The 18,748-nt window shown below is 41.3% G+C and overlaps 1 protein-coding gene across 1 annotated transcript in view; it reads right to left on the reverse strand.

Moving 5' to 3' along the window:
- The window catches only part of polr1a (RNA polymerase I subunit A), a 48,428-nt gene that overhangs the window by 25,385 nt on the left and 4,295 nt on the right, over positions 1 to 18,748 (reverse strand). Inside the window, exons 4-16 of the mRNA XM_061786857.1 lie at positions 17,821 to 17,970; positions 17,206 to 17,310; positions 15,548 to 15,633; positions 15,188 to 15,273; positions 13,595 to 13,675; positions 11,448 to 11,565; positions 7,580 to 7,721; positions 7,341 to 7,508; positions 6,588 to 6,710; positions 5,553 to 5,780; positions 5,329 to 5,436; positions 4,331 to 4,477; positions 381 to 572 (exon numbers count right to left, since the gene is read on the reverse strand). Of these exons, the coding sequence (XP_061642841.1) occupies positions 381 to 572; positions 4,331 to 4,477; positions 5,329 to 5,436; positions 5,553 to 5,780; positions 6,588 to 6,710; positions 7,341 to 7,508; positions 7,580 to 7,721; positions 11,448 to 11,565; positions 13,595 to 13,675; positions 15,188 to 15,273; positions 15,548 to 15,633; positions 17,206 to 17,310; positions 17,821 to 17,970 (1,734 nt within the window). The remainder of the gene's footprint in view (positions 1 to 380; positions 573 to 4,330; positions 4,478 to 5,328; positions 5,437 to 5,552; positions 5,781 to 6,587; positions 6,711 to 7,340; positions 7,509 to 7,579; positions 7,722 to 11,447; positions 11,566 to 13,594; positions 13,676 to 15,187; positions 15,274 to 15,547; positions 15,634 to 17,205; positions 17,311 to 17,820; positions 17,971 to 18,748) is intronic.

The following is an 18,748-nucleotide window of genomic DNA, read 5'->3' on the forward strand; positions in this document are numbered from 1 at the left end:
ATGGAACTATTTTCAGTCTTTACTTGAAAAGAAAAACATTGCAGCTAAATTTGGCATAAATAAATAACATGGCAAAGGCAAAAGGGAATGCATGTTTTGGTCTGGTGAAACTAAGGTTGAACATTTTAGGCCAAAATATTAAAAGGTATGTTGGGCACAAAAACAAAAGAACATTCATTTTAACGGGCATGTTCACTTCATGCACTTTTTATTCATTATTAAGTGTTGGTTAATTACGACTCTGGGTCTGATAACAACCTGAAAATTCAAGACAACTAAATAGATTTAAAAAAAAATCTCATTTCAGGATGGTTTTGCTGGGAATTTTGGTGCAATATTAAAATGTCAAAACAAATGGAGGATCCCAGGTGTCTCCCTACCTGCTTTCCTGTCCAGAGTTTCTGTGGCTTGAGTATAGCTGGTGGGAGGATTTTAATTCGGCCCGGTTTGTCAGTCAGCCCTCTGTACACAAGTTCAGTGTACTGGTCTCTCGTGAAGAAACAGCCTCGAATTGTCATCCGTGTACCCGACACCATGTGGTCTTGTATCAGACCAGCCAAAGGCTTTCCATCCTGATGAGGCAAATAAAGAACCAGTGATGAGGATGTATACATACCTGATTTCAGGTTATTTATTTTTTATTTTTTTTGATTTTTTTTTTGGGGCATATTTATCACACTTAATTGTTTCGGCTCATCGAGCAATTTTTATTATCACACAAGACAATTCAAGTAGTCTTCATACAAAATGCACTTCCTAAATGATGATGTTATCTAGTAAGGGGAAAAGAATCCAAATCTATCTGGCCTGCTGTGATTGATGATGTGAAAAGTAATTCCGTCGGTTGTAAAATCACAAATTAACTACTGTATGATTAACCACGCCGGCCGACTGGTTTGCACATCTGCCTCACAGTTCTGGGGACCGGGGTTCAAATCCCGGCCCCGCCTGTGTGGAGTTTGCATGTTCTCCCCGTGCCTTGGTAGGTTTTCTCCGGGCACTCCGGTTTCCTCCTACATCCCAAAACATGCTTGGTAGGTTGATTGACGACTCTAAATTGCCCGTAAGTGTGAATGTGAGTGCGAATGGTTGTTTCTATGTGCCCTGCGATTGGCTGGCGACCGGTTCAGGGTGTACCCCGCCAGACAAAGTGAAGTAAAAAAAAAAACATCCATTTTGCCACGTTCTATAGAAATTGAACAAATGAGAAACAAAGCGACTCAAATGTATCAGTCTGGAAAAGGTTACAAGGGCGACAATCTGAAACATTTAAGTGGAGTCATAAAATAGTAGGGATGCACCATAACGGTTTTTCTCACCAATAACTTGCTGCTACTCCAAGTCGATATCGATACCCGCTATAATTTTTTTTAATGGTTTATATCAGGGGTCTTCCACAATTTCCAGGCCAAGGCCCCCCAAACTGATAAATAGCTGGAGTGGGGGCCCCGCTACTTATGTATATTGTCTTTTATATCAAACTGGTCCTAGAAGAAAATGCCTTTTCATTCATACAAAATAAAATTTTGATATTATATTCCTATCATATATCCATTATCATATGCACATAAAATATGTAGTGTAATGTAAGAATAAAATAATGCCTTGTTATTGTCACTATACACTGAGTACAATATACAATGAGATGAGGTGTAAATGTACTTTGTTATTGTGCATATATACTAAAGTATTGATAATTTGAATTACACACAGGTTCATATATTCATTTTTTATTTTTTTATTTAAACAATATTAGAACGGGTGATCCTTCATGCTAATGTTAATTTCAAGACATTTGGATTTGTGGCCGAGCCAAGCGTGTTGGTGCCAGTCAAGCAACCCAGCAGACGCGTGTCATTAGTGGACGCTTGCGCATTTCCCCGCCGAACGAAGGAGGGCCAGTGTGTGTTTTGATTGTTAATTTCATTCGCAGCTCTAATTTATTGTCCAGTAAGCGAACATTGGAACGGAGGCGCGCTGCTTGCTGGGGTTAGCTGTTGTCATCGACCGTGGTTCTGCAAGCGGCCAAACCATCCCCGCTTGCTCCTCTGTTGGCTTCGGCTGCTAAGCGAGTCAATTGTTTTGGAGGCCGCTGGATCTTGCCGCGGCGGGCGACTGGTTAGCACATGCGCCTCACAGTTCTGAGGACCGGGGTTCAAATCTGTGTGGAGTTTGCATGTTTTCCCTGTGCGGGTTTTCTCCGGGTACTCCAGTTTCCTCCCAAAAACATGCAGGGTAGGTTAATTGAAGACTCTAAATTGGCCGTAGGTGTGAATGTGTGTGCAAATGGTTGTTTGTTTTATATGTGCCCTACGATTGGCTGGCGACCAGTTCGGGGTGAAGTAGAATGGAAGATGAATGAATGAATGAATAATAGTAGAACACCCTCAATTCCAATGAAGTTGGGATGTTGTGTTAAACATAAGAACAAAATACAATGATTTGCAAATCATGTTCAACCTGTATTTAATTGAATACACTACAAAGATATTTAATGTTCAAACTGATCAACTTTATTGTTTTTAGCAAATAATCATTAACTTAGAATTTTATGGCTGCAACACGTTCCAAAAAAGCTGGGACAAGTGGCAAAAAAGACTGAGGAAGTTGAGGAATGCTCATCAAACACCTGTTTGGAACATCCCACAGGTGAACATGCTAATTGGGAACAGGTGGGTGCTATGATTGGGTAGAGCTGAATTGCTCATTCACAAGCAAAGATGGGGCAAGCTTCACCTCTTTGTGCGTGAGAAAATAGTCGAACAGTTTAAGGACAATGTTCCTCAACGTACAATTGCAAGGAATTTAGGGATTTCATCATCTACGGTCCATATCATCAACAAAAGGTTCAGAGAATCTGGAGAAGTCACTGCATGTAAGCGGCAAGGCCAAAAGCCAACATTGAATGCCGTGACCTTCGATCCCTCAGGCGTCACTGCATCAAAAACCGACATCAATGTGTAAAGGATATCACCACATGGGCTCAGGAACACTTCAGAAAACCAATGTCAGTAAATACAGTTCGGCGCTACGTCCGCAAGTGCAACTTGAAACTCTACTATGCAAAGCAAAAGCCATTTATCAACAACACCCAGAAACGTCGCCGGCTTCTCTGAGCCCTAGCTCATCTAAAATGGATGGATGCAAAGTGGAAAACTGTTCTGTGGTCCGACGAGTCCACATTTCAAATTGTTTTTTGAAATTGTGGACGTCGTGTCCTCCGGGCCAAAGAGAAAAAGAACCATCCGGACTGTTATAGACGCAAAGTTCAAAAGCCAGCATCGGTGATGGTTTGGGTCTGTGTTAGTGCCAATGGCATGGGTAACTTATAAATCTGTGAAGGCACCATTAATGCTGAAAGGTACATACAGGTTTTGGAGAAACAAATGCTGCCATCCAAGCGTCTTTTTCCACGGACGCCCCTGCTTATTTCAGCAAGACAATGCCAAACCACATTCTGCACGTGTTACAACAGCGTGGCTTCGTAGTAAAAGAGTGCGGGTACTAGACTTGTCTGCCTGCAGTCCAGACCTGTCTCCCATTGAAAATGTGTGGCGCATTATGTAGCGTAAAATATGACAACGGAGACCCCGGACTGTTGAACGGCTGAACCTGTAAATCAATCAAGAATGGGAAAGAATTCCACCTATAAGGCTTCAACAATTAGTGTCCTCAGTTCCCAAACGTTTATTGAATGTTGTTAAAAGAAAAGGTGATGTAACACAGTGGTAAACATGACCCTGTCCCAGCTTTTTTGGAACGTGTTGCAGCCATAAAATTCTAAGTTAATGATTATTTGCTAAAAACAAACAAGTTCATCAGTTTGAACATTAAATATCTTGTCTTTGTAGTGTATTCAATTCAATATAAGTCGATCATGATTTGCAAATCATTGTATTCTGTTTTTATTTATGTTTAGCACAACGTCGCAACTTCATTGGAATTGGGGTTGTAGTTACGATCTCGAAATCACTGGATGATCGTCATTTCAGCAAGTGCTGACGTTTAAATGCTAATTTACTGCGGCTATTGACTATTTTTGGTGTCATAGGCAAAGAATTTGGGTCATAACAGCCATGACTGAAAGGAGCCAAATCCAACAGGCTGGCAAGTGGTGACATGCACGCCGCTGAATGATGCAGTTCAAGTCTTCAATTAACCTACCGGATACAATATCAATAGTTATCAGTCCGATGGTTATAGTGCATCCCTAATAAAAAGGATGGACGCAAATACCTTTTCACAGGACGGTAAATAAATCAAGTTATAGGCACAATTGTTTGATTGTGTTTACCACTGCAAGGGTGTAGGCATGGATGTATTAATCTACCTTTGGCACAAGGTACTGTTGGTTGGTGCTGACTAATGTGTAGGCCTCCGCTCGACCAAGCTCACTCTGAGGGACGTGAGCATTCATCTCATCGCCATCAAAGTCTGCATTGTATGCTTTGCAGTTGGCATAGTGAAGCCTCAGGACCTGTTGCACAGAACAAGTAAGCCAATCGAAAATAATATAATAGAGTCCTAGGGTAAATAGTGATTGAAACTGTTAACTATATACGAGGGGCAATCAAAAAGTAATGTGCCCCATTTAATTTAACCTACTAAGGCCCGGAATTTTTTTTTGCAGAAATTTTCAGTTTGTAGTTTAAATCCTTGTTTGAAGGTTTATTTATTGATTTTTATTTTTATTTTGTTTAAGCCTATCCTCTTCCCGTCAGCCATTTTGCAAAGGACATTGTTGGATGCCCGTCAGAAGCAGAGAGCGGTGATTGAATTTCTCGCTTTGGAAGGAGAACCACCACTAAACCTTTTCAAAAGGTTGCAAAATGTGTCCGGAGTTAATATTTGACGTCATCAATGACGACGCACAACGGGGATGTCGTCAATCGTGTGTCTACGATCTTATCTGATCAGTGCCTCGACCCTAGCACTAGGGTCCCAGGATTAACTGCTGAAGATGGTGCGCTGCTCCTTTGCTTGTCACAGAGGTCACACAAAGCAGGCTCTTGTTCTTCTTCTTGTCTTGATCCTGGACGCTTACTTTTTGACTTACTTCCCCATACACATTTTACAACCTTTTGAAAAAGTTGAGTGGTGGTTCCCCTTCCAAAGCAACTAATTCTCACATAGCTTTATGCTGATAGGTATCCAACAATGACCTCGTTTCCAAAATGGCTGACAGGAAGAGAACAGCCTTAAATACAACCTTCACACAAGTATTTAAACTACAAACTGTGAAAATGTCAGAGAAAAAAAATCTATTATTCGTCGGTTAAATTAAATTCGGGTTATTACTTTTTGACTGCCCCTTATAATTATACACACCTTCTCTCCAGGCAAAATGCGTGCACAGTGAGCCTGCATTGACGGTCGGTGCAGAGTTGGCTGTCTGTTCAACAACAAAACATCTCCATTCTTAATGTGGCGGTTCACCTTGAGAGAAAAAGACAATTACGCCACAGGACGATGGCATGTCAGCTAAACAGTATGGTTAATTTCATGCCTATGTGTTATGTAGCAGGTTGTCCAATTCCTTGGTTTTGGCTCACTATTTTCATTGGCATCTTGAGTGGACCTAGAGAGGGCGTCATCAGCTGCTTAGCAACCGCTTCTCTTTGTGCAAAGCTGGTGGTTGACAAGATGGTTCTCCTCCCATCCTCGCTAATCACCATCGTAGCACCGGGGTGTACATTTGGCCCATTCAGAACTGCCTGACGAAGCTCCTTCACGTTCCATGGCGTGACAGGCTGTGGGTAGGTCAGCTTCGTAGCGAACACCTGAACAAACATGAAAAACTAGTGATTCACCCAAAGTATTTTTTTTTTTACTGAAGCCGAAACAGGAACCCAAGGTTGAAAACCGAAAGCCGAATCAATGCAACTTTATTTATAAGTGCTTTTCATACAAAAAAAAAAAATGCAACACAAAGCGCTTCACAATTAAAATATAGCAATAAATCAAATCTGCCATTTATTAATGATAAAACTATGCCAATTATTCAGAAAATTGAATTTCTGGCCTATGACTGCAGCACTGTCAACAAACAGAAATTCACTTCAACAATTTGAATTTCTATACTTTTAAAGTGAGAACAATTCTATGGGACAGTTATTGCTGTTTTTTTATTTTTATCCAAAACCAATATACGCTACACCAATGATCGTAAAAGACAGGATGCGGTGGTATCGGAATACAAGATTTTATTGCAGTCGTCTGACATCGCGCAATCGTGAAAGAGCAAATTTGTCTGGTAGTCTGATCCAGGCATTACGTGTTGTCTGTGTCACACCCCCGACATGTTTTTTTTTTTTTTTATAAATAACTTTATTGGCGGTCAGATATTTACAGTACTACATCAAAAGAAACATGAAAAGGCTAAAAATAAACTAGCGTTTGGATTCAAATATACTGTACACAATGGCAACGGAGAGTAAAAGTCTTATGCGGACTCTACCAAAGACGTTACTGATCGGATCGGCGAATTATGACACAAAACGGAACTGTAGGAAAACTGTTTACTTTTTCCCCCCAAAGGTGCATTTATTTATGGGATGAACAAAAATTAATTATTGACTGAGGCATACCATGGGAATCCCTATCTCATTGGTTCCGATGTACATATCTGGACAGATGACAGATCTTGCGGCATAATCAACTCTTTTTCCCATCATATGTTTTCGGAACAATCCATCCTTTTTCTCCAGGATCTATCAAGAAAAAGGAGACAATCATCAGCAATTTAAAGTAATTAGACGATTATTATCACGATTTGTTTTTTTACATTGTTTGAAAACTTTAACTTATTTAATAAGATAGAGAATAGTTCAACATTTGTTGTTGTTGCTAACAACACTCAGTCAATTAAAAAAGGAACACCAACATACTAGCACACGAAGCAAATAAAATAAACGGAAAAATATAAGAACACTTTTCACTCAGCAGTGGAGTGAAGGTTGAAGTCCTGACACTTATTTGAAGTATTTTTGGAGGTAAAAGATACCTTGTATTATAAACATTACCATTCTCCAGTTATGATGCCACATGCTCTGTATTAACATTATCGCTACTTTCAAATGTACATCTTTAATAACGATATAGATTAACCAGTTTTGCCATTTTACGAACAACCTGAATAATGACGACACGATTGATTGTTGTTGCTTTGGACTGGTGACCTCACCGCTTGCAGTTGCTAACTGCTAATACCGCTTGTACTGGCAACAGAGAGTGACAGGCTGTACTAACTGCAATGGGAATTTGTTATATTGCAAGTTATCAACCTTAGACAGTGTGTACTAAGACTTGGTAGCTGTTTGCGCTTTCTTTAAATGGCGTACCTGTCTGATTCCAGGGTACTTTTCTGTCATAATTTTGTCCATGTCACTGTCAAAGACAATGTTGACGTGGGTCTGAAGACGGATCCAGATGTTGTAAAGTTTATCTGTTAATGTCAGTCCAGGAATCCCTGAGAGAATAGACTGGTCTGTCTCTTCTTTTGCCTGAGACTGATAAAATAATAAAATGTCAAGGTAAAATTTCCATTTATTAAAAGTGTTATTTTCTTGAAGCACATTACCTCATCTTGCTGAGTTACATTCTCAGCAGCAATGAGAGAAAGCAGTTTTCTCACAATTGTACAGTCCTTCATGACGGCTTGCATGTTGACCGTCTGACCATTGGTAAAAATCTGATCACCCAGTTGATTGATTGGACGATACCTGACAGAAAGACAAAGACTTAATGGTCAAACAGGTTGTCATTAAAGTCCCACTAAAGTGGCCACAAACTGTATTTTAAATTTGAAACACCACAGAGAAGAGTCGTTTTTAAAAGCCTGCTGAAAGAAACTAAAATATATTCAAATTAAAAAAAAAATAAGATGCTGTACTTACCATTACTGCTGAGAGTGTGAAAAAAGGAGGCCGGAAAAGGCAAAGATCCTCCCGCCGCACAAACACAGACAAGCGCTATGCACTCGCTAAGCAGAAACTCTATGGTGCTGGGACAAAATGGCGGACGAGGCACGGGCGTCGTAAAGTCAAAACGTCGTAGGTCGAGTGCGTCGTAACTCGGTGACTTCCTGTATAGATTCAGGACCCGCAATTGTTTAAATTGTATTTATTTGCTTACCTTTACACAATTTGGGCTTCCAGCTCATAAAACCCACAAACTCAGAAATTCAAAAAAAATTGAATGCTGTGAAGAATTCAGCCCAAATTTTGCAGGCCATAAATGTTTTAAACTGAGTGTCACACATTAATCATCTACTAAACTAAAAGCACCTGCACAAGTTTCCCCAGATGTCATTAAATTGCTTCGGTTTGGTTCAATTGTCTCAGTTGGGTTCAATATGGGGAAGACTGCAGACTTCAACGTAAAGTCAAGTGTGCCTTTCATTCGGGAATCAAGGTCTGAGGGTTTGGAGGAAGACTGGTGTAGAACAGAACCCAAGCTGCTTGAGGTCCAGTGTGAAATATCCAGTCAGTCAGTCATGATTTGGGGTGCAATATCCTGTGCAGGTGTTGGTAAACTCTGCTTTCTTAAATCCAAGGTCACCGCAACAGTCTACCAGAATGTTTTAGAGGACTTCATGGTTCCTTCTGCTGAGGATCAGTATGGAGATGCAGATTTCATCTTCCAGGAGGAACTGTCCCCTGCCCGTACCGCGAGAAGCACCAAAGCTTGGTTTGATGCCCATGCCATCACAATGCTAGACCGGCCAGCCAACTCGCTGGATCTAAACCCCATTGAGAATCTTTGGGGTATTATTAAGAGGAAAATGAGGGGCACCAGACCCAAAACCAAAGGAGAACTGACAACAAGCATCAAGGAAATCTGGGCTTCCATAACGCTCAGGCAATGCCACAGGCTGATTGCGATTAAAGCAAAGGGATTCCCAACCAAGTATTGAAGATGAACATATCGTTTTGAAAGTACTATATTTTGATTGATTTAATGTGACCCTATTTTATTTTTTTTTCTACAAAAACGGAGAAGTAAATGGTGATTTCTTCACAGTATTCTAATTTTTTTGAATTCCTGATTTCGTGGGTTTTATGTGCTGGAAGCCCAAATTATGTAAAGATAAACAAATAAATACTTGAAATTGTTTAAATTGTGAGCCCTGAATCTATAATCTATGAAAGTTTAACTTTTTGAATGGAGTTATGGAAATAAATTTTTTTGTCCATGATATTAAATTTGTGTGGAAAGGGTCTGTATATATTGTGATGTGAAATAATACAGGATCAGTGTCGGCAAAGTTCATTTTCGACGCGAATTAGTTCAAAGCTAAGTTCATTGTTACAAAAATTATCTAGTTCAGTCCATAATTCAAAATGTTTAAGTAAATTAGCTGGTCCAAAAACAAACTAGTTCTTATGTCTCTCTTTATTTATATAAACCATGGAAACGTTTTTGACCCAGCCCCCGAAAATAATCTGAATCGAGAATCGTTTGGAACCGGAATCGAAACGAGGAACCGGAATCGCTCAAATTCAAACGACACCCATTCTGACCAAAACTGAATAAATTCCATATTATCACAGTGTGATTGTACAATGTTTTAACTAAAGCACTCGGATACAAATAATATTCCAAGTAATCCATTTTTATAATTATGTACAGTATTACAAAAGAACACATTCACTCCCATTTACGCAGTGTCCCTGAACGCACCTTACGCACACACGCGGCTGCTGCGTGCCTTCCTAGTTTCAACACTGGCCTACACTGGGTGTTATTTGAAGCGTTATAATTTACCGTAACATGGGTGCTAATTTTATTAGCATGTTCAAACAGGTCCCTCTGCTGGTCACTGTTAATATTACAGTTGATTAACTATATTACAGTACACCAACATCGCAGCAGATCCTGTGATGTGACTATTGTGCGCAAGTACATCGCGATGACGATGCTCAAACAAAATATCATGCAGCCATACTAAGTAACTCGCAGTTCCGGAAAATAGCCATAGACGGTCCTCGTTAGTTATATAGCGGGGAATGAAACTATACGCCCCACCCCTCTTTCGTTACTGGACTAGTTTTTAGGCCCCCCAAATAATCCAGCAAGCTGAGATGGTGAAAATGGGTTTTAAACTACACTATATTTATTGCCAAACGTATTCGCTCACCTGCCTTAACTCACATATGAATAAGCGATATCCTTTTCTAAATCCATCCATTGATCCATAAATTTTCCGTACCGCTTATCCTCACTCGGGTCGCAGGCGTGCTAGAGCCTATCCCAGAGCTGACTCAAGGCGAGAGGTGGGCTACACCCTGAAGTGGTCGCCAGCCAATCGCAGAACACAAACAACCATTCGCACTAACATTCACACCTACGGGCAATTAAGTCTTCAATTAACCTACCATGCACGTTTTTGGGATGTGGGAGGAAACCAGAGTACCCGGAGAAAACCCACGCAGGCACGGGGAGAACATGCAAACTCCACACAGGGAGGCCGGATTTTAACCCGCGTCCTCAGAACTGTGAGGCAGATGTGCTAACGAGTAGTCTATTGTGTTCCATTCTAAATCCATGAGTTATTATGATGTTGGTCTACCCTTTTCAGCTGTAACAGCAACTCTTGTGAGAAGGCCATCAACAAGGTTTAGGAGTGAGTTTATGGGAATTTTTGCCCATTCTTCCAGGAGCATATATGTGAGGTCACACACTGATGTTGGCTCACTATCCACTCGAAATCAACCCAAAGGTGTTCTATCGGGTTGAGGGCAGGACTCTGTGCAGGCCAGTCAAGTTAATCCATACCAAATTGTCTCGTCAATGTCTTTATGGACCTAGCTTTGTGCACCGGTGCACAGACATTTTGGTACAGGAAGGGGTAATGCCCAAAATGTTTGGCTGTCCAAAATCTCTTGGTATGCTGAACCATTCAGAGTTACTTTCAATGGAGCTCAGGGGCTAATATTTTGGAAATTTCCAACTTTGTGGGAACAGTTTGGAGATTGCCCCGTCCTGTTCCACCATGACTGTGCATCAGTGCACAAATCAAGGTTCATAAAGACACAGATGAGACAATTTGATGTGAATGAACTTGACTGGCCTGCATAATCCTCACCGCAACCCTGTAAAATCACTTTTGGATGAATTGGAGGGGAGACTGAGAGCCAGGTCTTCTCGTCCAACATCAGTGTGTAACCTCACAAATGCACTTCTGGAAAAATGGTCATAAATCACACTCCTAAACCTTGTGGAAAGCCTTTCCAGAATAGTTGAAATTGTTATAATTGCAGGAGGTGGACTCATGTCATATTAAACCCTATGGATTAAGAATTGGATATCACTTAAATTCATACCAGAGTCAAGGCAGGTGAGCGAAGACTTTCGTCAATATACTGTGTATCTCACCAATTCAGTACTAAATTGTTCTCTGTCTTTGCACGTTTTCAACACGGGTCTTTAAAGTGGCTGTGTTATACCTGCAAGGTGGGACCACAAGTAGCTCCAGGAAGAAGTGAGCCGGAGAGAAACCCATTTGCTCTTCATTTGATCCCGAGTTGTTCACCACCCCGGAGAACAGACATTTCAGGAAAAAACCTGGAGAGAAAAGCCAGAGAGGTTGTATTGGTAAAATTATTTAATCTCACATCTGCACTGTATCAACAATAGCTGACACATCTAATCTAAATCATACAGATTTTATAATTGGATTACAGTGGAGTTTGTTTTGCATCCAATCTCATAACTCAATTTACTTGTACACACGTGGCCAAAATTGTTGGTATCCCTCTCTTAATGAAAGAAAAACCAACAGTGGTCATAGAATTAACTTGAAAGTAAGAATGTAAAGTGTAAAGAATGTATGTGTATGTGTATACAAGTGTAAAGAATTGAACGAAAATTAACCAGTGAAAATCAGACTTTGCTTTTGAATTGTGGCTCAACAGAATTATTCTTAAAAACAAAGTCATGACAGCCCTGGACAAAAATCATGGTACCCTTAATATTTTTATCGTCCAATATTTTACTCTTAACCATTCTTGGGTGTTTTTAGCTGTGTGTTTTGGGTCATTATCCTGTTGCAAGACCCATGACCTTTGACTTAGGCCAAGCTTTCTGACACTGGGCAGCAAATTTCTCTCTGAAGACATTGAAAAGACTTGAAGTTTTATTGTACCCTGCACAGATTCAAGCCACGCCCCCAGTAGGTATATAGCGCTGGGGTATTTTTTTATTTTATTAATTTTTTTTTTTTAACTGACTGAGCATTTTAGGAGTGTGTATTGTGCAAAACAACATCGGTTTGACTAAGGACCCCCGAAAATGTCACCTACGAAGAGACGCGCTAACGAAGCACAGTTTAAACTGCAAGCTATCAGTTACGCGGAGGAACGTGGGAATCGAGCAGCCGCGAGAGAATTCAAGATCAACGAATCCACGGTTCGCAAGTGGAGGAAGCAGGAAAACGAGCTTCGGCAGGTCAAGAAGACTTTTTCCTCTTTTTTTGCCACCTGTCCCAGCTTTTTTGGAACGTGTTCTCAGTTAATGATAAAATTCTAAGTTAATGATTATTAGCTCAAAACAATCAAGTTTATCAGTTTGAACATTTAATATCTTGTCTTTGTAGTGTATTCAATTAAATATAGGTTGAACACGATTTGCAAGTCATTGTATTCTGTTTTTTTTTATGTTGAACACAACGAAATCACTGCTCTCGTCAGTTCGTGTATTCTAATCTGTCAGGTCAAACCAACATTAGATGACAGAAATAATGGGTGCTAACCTACTGCAATTTAATAAATACATAAATATATTAATCAATCAATTAATTAAATGACTTCGCCCACACCGAAACTTTAGAGCGTGATTCGACAGAACGGCGGCATGTTTACGTCCAACCGTTCGTGCTAGCACTAGCTTGCTAGGCTACATAACATTGTATTGCCTGCTTGTGAGCCGTATCTTATTAAAACTACGTGAGCCCACCTCACGGAGTAAATGTCTCATTGATCGCGGAGTAAATGTCTCATTGATCGGATCGGCAAATTATGACAAAGAACCACAAGCATTTAAAATAAAGACTGCGACAGCTGGGTGAAGTCAATGTGTCGCAGGCTTTATCCAGTTATTGCAAGTAAGGGTGATGCCACCAAATATTAAACGTTATTCACTAAGTTAATCATGTCTGTTCCAATACTTTTGCTCACTTTAAAAGGGGTGTCTTCAAACAAAAGGTGCCCTGTCCTTAGTTATTTAACACATCTAGATGTAAATACCATAAAATGAAAGCTGGAATTCTTAACTTTTCCTTCATATTCATCTTTTGATCTGAAACCCAAATGTCTTCAGTATACAACAGAAACAAGAGTTCAGATACTTTTGGAGGGGAGTGCGAATGGTTGTTTGTTTATATGTGCCCTGCACATGGCTGGCGACCAGCACGCCCGCGACCCTCGTGAGGAGGGATGGATGTTTCTACTGTTTAAGGGAAATTTGGTTTGAAATACAAAAAACAAAAAAACAATTTTAGCAGGTTGAGAAATTGTGTCTGACCTCAGAGGTTCCACTGTGTAACAAATGGGGGGGAAAAGAAAAAAAAAAAAAAACACTTGCTCTGTTGCATTACCTTCATTCTCCCACAATTTGTTGGCGTGTTCTCTTGCAGTACTGGCAGTCATGTAGGCTTTGTCTCCAGTCGTCACGCCCACTACAGAGAAGCACAACCAAAATATTGATATCCATGCATTGTATGTAATCATTCATTGAGGTCGGCTCCGTCCGCAGCCATCAGGTCCTCTACAGAGAAGTACATCTAAAATATTGCTATCGATTAGGGATCATGTCGAGTTCATTTTTTATAGCCCTTAATCACAAAAGTCTCAAAGGGCTTCGCAGGCCCACAATTGGCAAGGATTGACGTCAACCCCTAATCTAAACCCTCCGGGCAGGGAAAAACTCAAACCCTATTTGGGGGAGGAAAGAAACCTTGAGAAGGGACTTCAGATGGGGTGGGGGGAAATCCCACTTCCAGGATGACCAGGCTGCAATCGATGTCGAGTAGACGACACTTATCCCAGTCTGCTGCTGGAAAATGTTCATGAGGAGGCACAATAACTTGTTTTTTTTCTCCCGATACCAATAACCCATAACTTCTCCAGCTTCTCCAGATTGATAAAGATAACCAATACCATTTATTAATGGCTTCAACAATTTCCAGACCAAGGACGCCCCCAAACTGATGGAAAGTTGGAGTGGATCTCTCTCTACTTATGTATATTGTCTATAAATGTGTTTTATATTGAACTGGTCCTATAATAAAATGCCTTTTTAGTATTAGGGTGACATGAGATGCCATGTATAAATGTACCTTGTTATTGTACGATCAATACTCAGCTATTTAAACAATACACAGGTTTGAATATTTTATTTATTTATTTTTAATTTGAAACAATATAAGAACGGGCGATCATGTTAATGTGTGTAACGTGTAATCGGTCCATGCGCGGTCGTGTTGGTCCCGCCGCACGTAGGAGGGAGATTGTGTGTTTTATTGTCAACAACATAAGACTGGGCAATCATTCATGTTAATGTTTACCTAAATACATTGGAATATGTGGGTAGGCAAATAGTGCTGGGGGTGACGGGGAGTGTCTTTACAACATATTCCTCCGCCAATACATTATAGCAGTCCCAAAAATGAAATTGATCCACTCTATACAAATACAGATATCAATTCAAAAATAAATCTAACATACTTCCCTCCCTTGAAATGAAATGTGCACATTTCAAATGAAAACCTGTTACAGAGGCTGCTCAGAAAAATCAATCATCCAACAATATCACTAAGCGGAGGAAAAGAAACTAAGCATTCTTATGCCTTTAATAAGAGTGCTGCTCCTGCATTTAGGACTTCACTTGAATTTCTGGACTCAAGCAAAGAAATCAATGTTAGTAGGCAGTATCCAATTTCTAATGTTATACATTTTTTTTAAAATATGACAATACAGTAAATACTGTTAAATTATTGAACATAATTTCTCAAGGGACAACCTTGTTATCCTATTCAGGGCAGGGAGGTGGAGACAATCCCAGGTGACTTGGGGCGGGAGGGGCATGGCTTTCAACTCTGATTAGACTGTACTCACAACATTAAGAGGGTAAAAAGAACAATATAGTTTGCACCAGACAAAGATTATTAGAAATGAAGAAAAAGACTCACCAGTTTTTCCAGAAGTTTTTGATTCCGGGGGCATTGTGACGATCAGCTTACTGTTGTGCTCACGTCGTACGGTGAACCGCTTGCTCCTATTTGCACACAAAATGTTCCTGAGTTTCACTAACATGTCAGTAATGCAACCCAAATGATTTTAAATCATCCAATTGATCATTTTAATGAGAAGGGAAACCATTTCCACTCCCTGCATAACAGCCAGGTCACGCATTATTAAAAACAAAAATGAGTAAATAAAGAGAAATAAAGAGACTCTGAGGCTCTTATAATAGTTATCTAACACTGAAGCTGGCAGAGGTATAAAATTCACACTTTACGTTCAAGCCAAAACTGTTGAAATAGTATTACCTGCAGTGGGGACAGTTCCGAGATTTCATGTGGATTTTCCAAAAATCATTTATCAAACTGCTTTTCTTTTCAACAAGGTGTCTTATCTGGGGGGGGAACGAGTCATACATTTTAAAACAGACAAAAAGGCACTAACAAATGGGTTATATTGTTGTTATTCATGTGAATACACTTATCACAATACTGTTGACATGTTCATCCATCCATCCAATACAAAATACGATAATATCCCTTCATGCATTTTCATCCCCTTAACTGAGGTCAGCTCACGGGGGCAGCAGCTTAAGCAGGGAAGTCTAGACTTCCCTCTCCGAGCTACATCGTCCAGCTGTTCCGCGGGAATCCCAAGGCGTTCCCAGGCCAGCCGGGAGACAAGGTCGCCGCTGGGGCGTGCCCGGAACACCTCACAAGGTGTCATATTCCGCTTGGCTAGACCGCACCCATTAGCCACCACCGGAGACCTACAGGCTAAAAAGGCCCGATAGTACTGTCAAACTCCTGAAGTTTGCAGATGACACCACTGTCATCGGCCTCATCAAGGACGGTGACGAGTCTGCATATCGACAGGAAGCGGAGCGGCTGGAGGTGTGGTGCGGCTGACACAACCTGGAGCTGAACACGCTCAAGACTGTAGAGATGATCGTGGACTTCAGGAGGTATCCTTCGCCACAGCTGCCCCTCACGCTCTCCAGCTGCTTTGTGTCAACCGTCGAGATCGTCAAGTTCCTGGGAATTACAGTCCCTCAGGACCTGAAGTGGGCGATCAACATCAACTCCGTCCTCAAAAAGACCCAGCAGTGGATGTACTTCTGAGAAAGGACGGCCTGCCGCAGGAGCTGCTGAGGCAGTTCTACACAGCGATCATCGAATCATTCCTGTGTTCTTCCATCACAGTCTGGCTTGGTGCTGCTACAAAAAAGGACAAACTCCCAGCAGGGGCACTCTAGAGCAACCCCTGCAAGGACTCCAAGAAGGGTGTGTACTCTGAGCTGCTGTTTAGAGCATAGGCACAGACAACAGTCAAGACCCATCCCCCCACCCGAGGGCGGAAGAAGGCTACCCTCTTTTTCACTGGGGTGAACCTCAATGTACAGGCACCGAGACATGGGGCAATCAGTATGCCCACACCTGCTCTGTGCCTCTCACCGTGGCCAACTCCAGGGAAGACGAGAGCCCAAGCTATGCCTCGAGGCGAGCCGGAATATATCCAGTCGGAATTTCTCGACCTCACACACCAGCTCAGGCTCTTTCTCTGCCAGAGAGGTGCAGTTCCACGTTCTGAGAGCCAGTTTCTGTAGCCAGGAATCAGACCACCAAAGTCCCCGAATGTGGCCACCACCAAGATCACACCGCACCCAACCCCCTTTGCCCCTCCCCCAGGTGGTGAACCCATGGGAAGAGGGACCCACGTTGTATTTTCAGGCTGTTCCCCACCAGGCGCTCGCCATCGCACCCCACCTCCGGGCCTAGATCCAGAGTGGGGGGGTCTTTGAGCTTGTTTTGTCTGGTCCCTCACCTAGGAACTGTTTGCCATGGGTTACACAACTTAGCTTTTAGGATCATTGGGACACACAAACCCCTCCACCATGATACGGATGCAGGATGGGTACTGTAAAATATTACGGTCAAATCTAGAGAGTCAATGTGTGTTTACTGACCGGTTTGCTGTTTCCTGAGCCATCAGTTACAACAACTGAATCTGTGAATTCTTTGAGCATGGCTGCAATATCATCAGCAGTGGCTTTGTCCGTCGCCTCCAGAAACTATGTCAAAAAAAAAAAAAAAAGAAAAAAAAATGTACCGGCATTACCAGATAATTAGTAACCCTTTACTGCTCAGTGACTGTTTTTTTTTTTTTTGGTCAATGTCTTTCTGTCTCCAAAGTGTTCTCTGTCAATTGACTGTCTGTTGTCGTACTAGAGCGGCTCCAACTACCGGAGACAAATTCCTTGTGTGTTTTGGACATACTTGGCAAATAAAGATGATTCTGAACATTGCATATGTACAGGGTGATCGAAAAGTAAATCCCTACATAAATGTATTAATTTATAATAATACGGTGCGCCTTATGTATGTGTTAAATACAGAAATTAACACACTTTCCTCTCGTATCAAATTCTTGAAAAAAGAAAGAAAATTATACATTCAAGAACAGAGAAGATTGGAGGAAGAAAATCAAATTAATCTTAAAATGGGGAGATACACATTGTAGATTTCAAATGTATCATATTGAATGTGATTATTGCAGGTGAAATGTTTAGCTGAAACCTCACCTGGTTAAGAACTTCTTCAACGTGGTAAACCTGGTGCATGGCTCCATGGTCCAGTAATTTCAGTTGGTTCAACAGAAGGTGGACGGCTGCCCGTGGACATGTCAACATGTGGCACTTCAGACATGAGCCACGAATCAACAGAAAGAGTTTCTGAAAGTGAGAAAAACCACAGCAAAGCAACTTTTTACCGGAATCAGTCACAGCATGGTAGACAACTGGTGAACACATCTGCCTCACAGTTCTGAGGACCGGGGTTCAATCCCCTGCCCCGCCTGTGTGGAGTTTGCATGTTCTCCCCGTGCCTGCGTGGGTTTTCTCCGGATACTCCGGTTTCCTCCCACACTCCAAAACCATGGTTGGTCGATTAGCTGCAGACTCTAAATTTCCCATAAGTGTGATTGGGTGTTTGTTTATCCTGTATGGGCCCTGCGATTGGCTGGCAACCAATTCAGGGTGTACCCCGCCTCTCGCCCAAGTAATCCATACATAAAGAAAGTAGAAAAAATAAGATCAGAAATTAAGTTGTGTGTAAAAATGTGAAAAGACACAGGGAAAATGTATTGAACACGCCAACTGGTATTTATTTAATACTTTGCACAAAAGCCTTTGTTTGCAATGACATCTTCAAGACTCCTCCTCTATGGACAATCTAGTTGCATGCATTGCTCTGGTGGGATTTTGGCCCAGTCCTCTACACAAGCAATCTTCAAATCGTGAAGGTTCCGAGAGCTTCTTTTATTGACCTTGGGTTTCAGTTCTTTCCATCGATTTTCGATTGGATTCAAGTCAGGTGATTGGCTGAGCCATTCGAGCAGCTTTATTTTTTTTCTTTGAAATCAATTGAGAGTTTCCTTGGCAGCATGTTATCATGCTGAAATGTCCACCCTCATTTCATCTATCATCATCCTCGTAGATGGCAGCAGATTTT

Source organism: Phyllopteryx taeniolatus, chromosome 10, assembly GCF_024500385.1.
Source record: "Phyllopteryx taeniolatus isolate TA_2022b chromosome 10, UOR_Ptae_1.2, whole genome shotgun sequence".
NCBI lineage: Eukaryota > Metazoa > Chordata > Actinopteri > Syngnathiformes > Syngnathidae > Phyllopteryx > Phyllopteryx taeniolatus.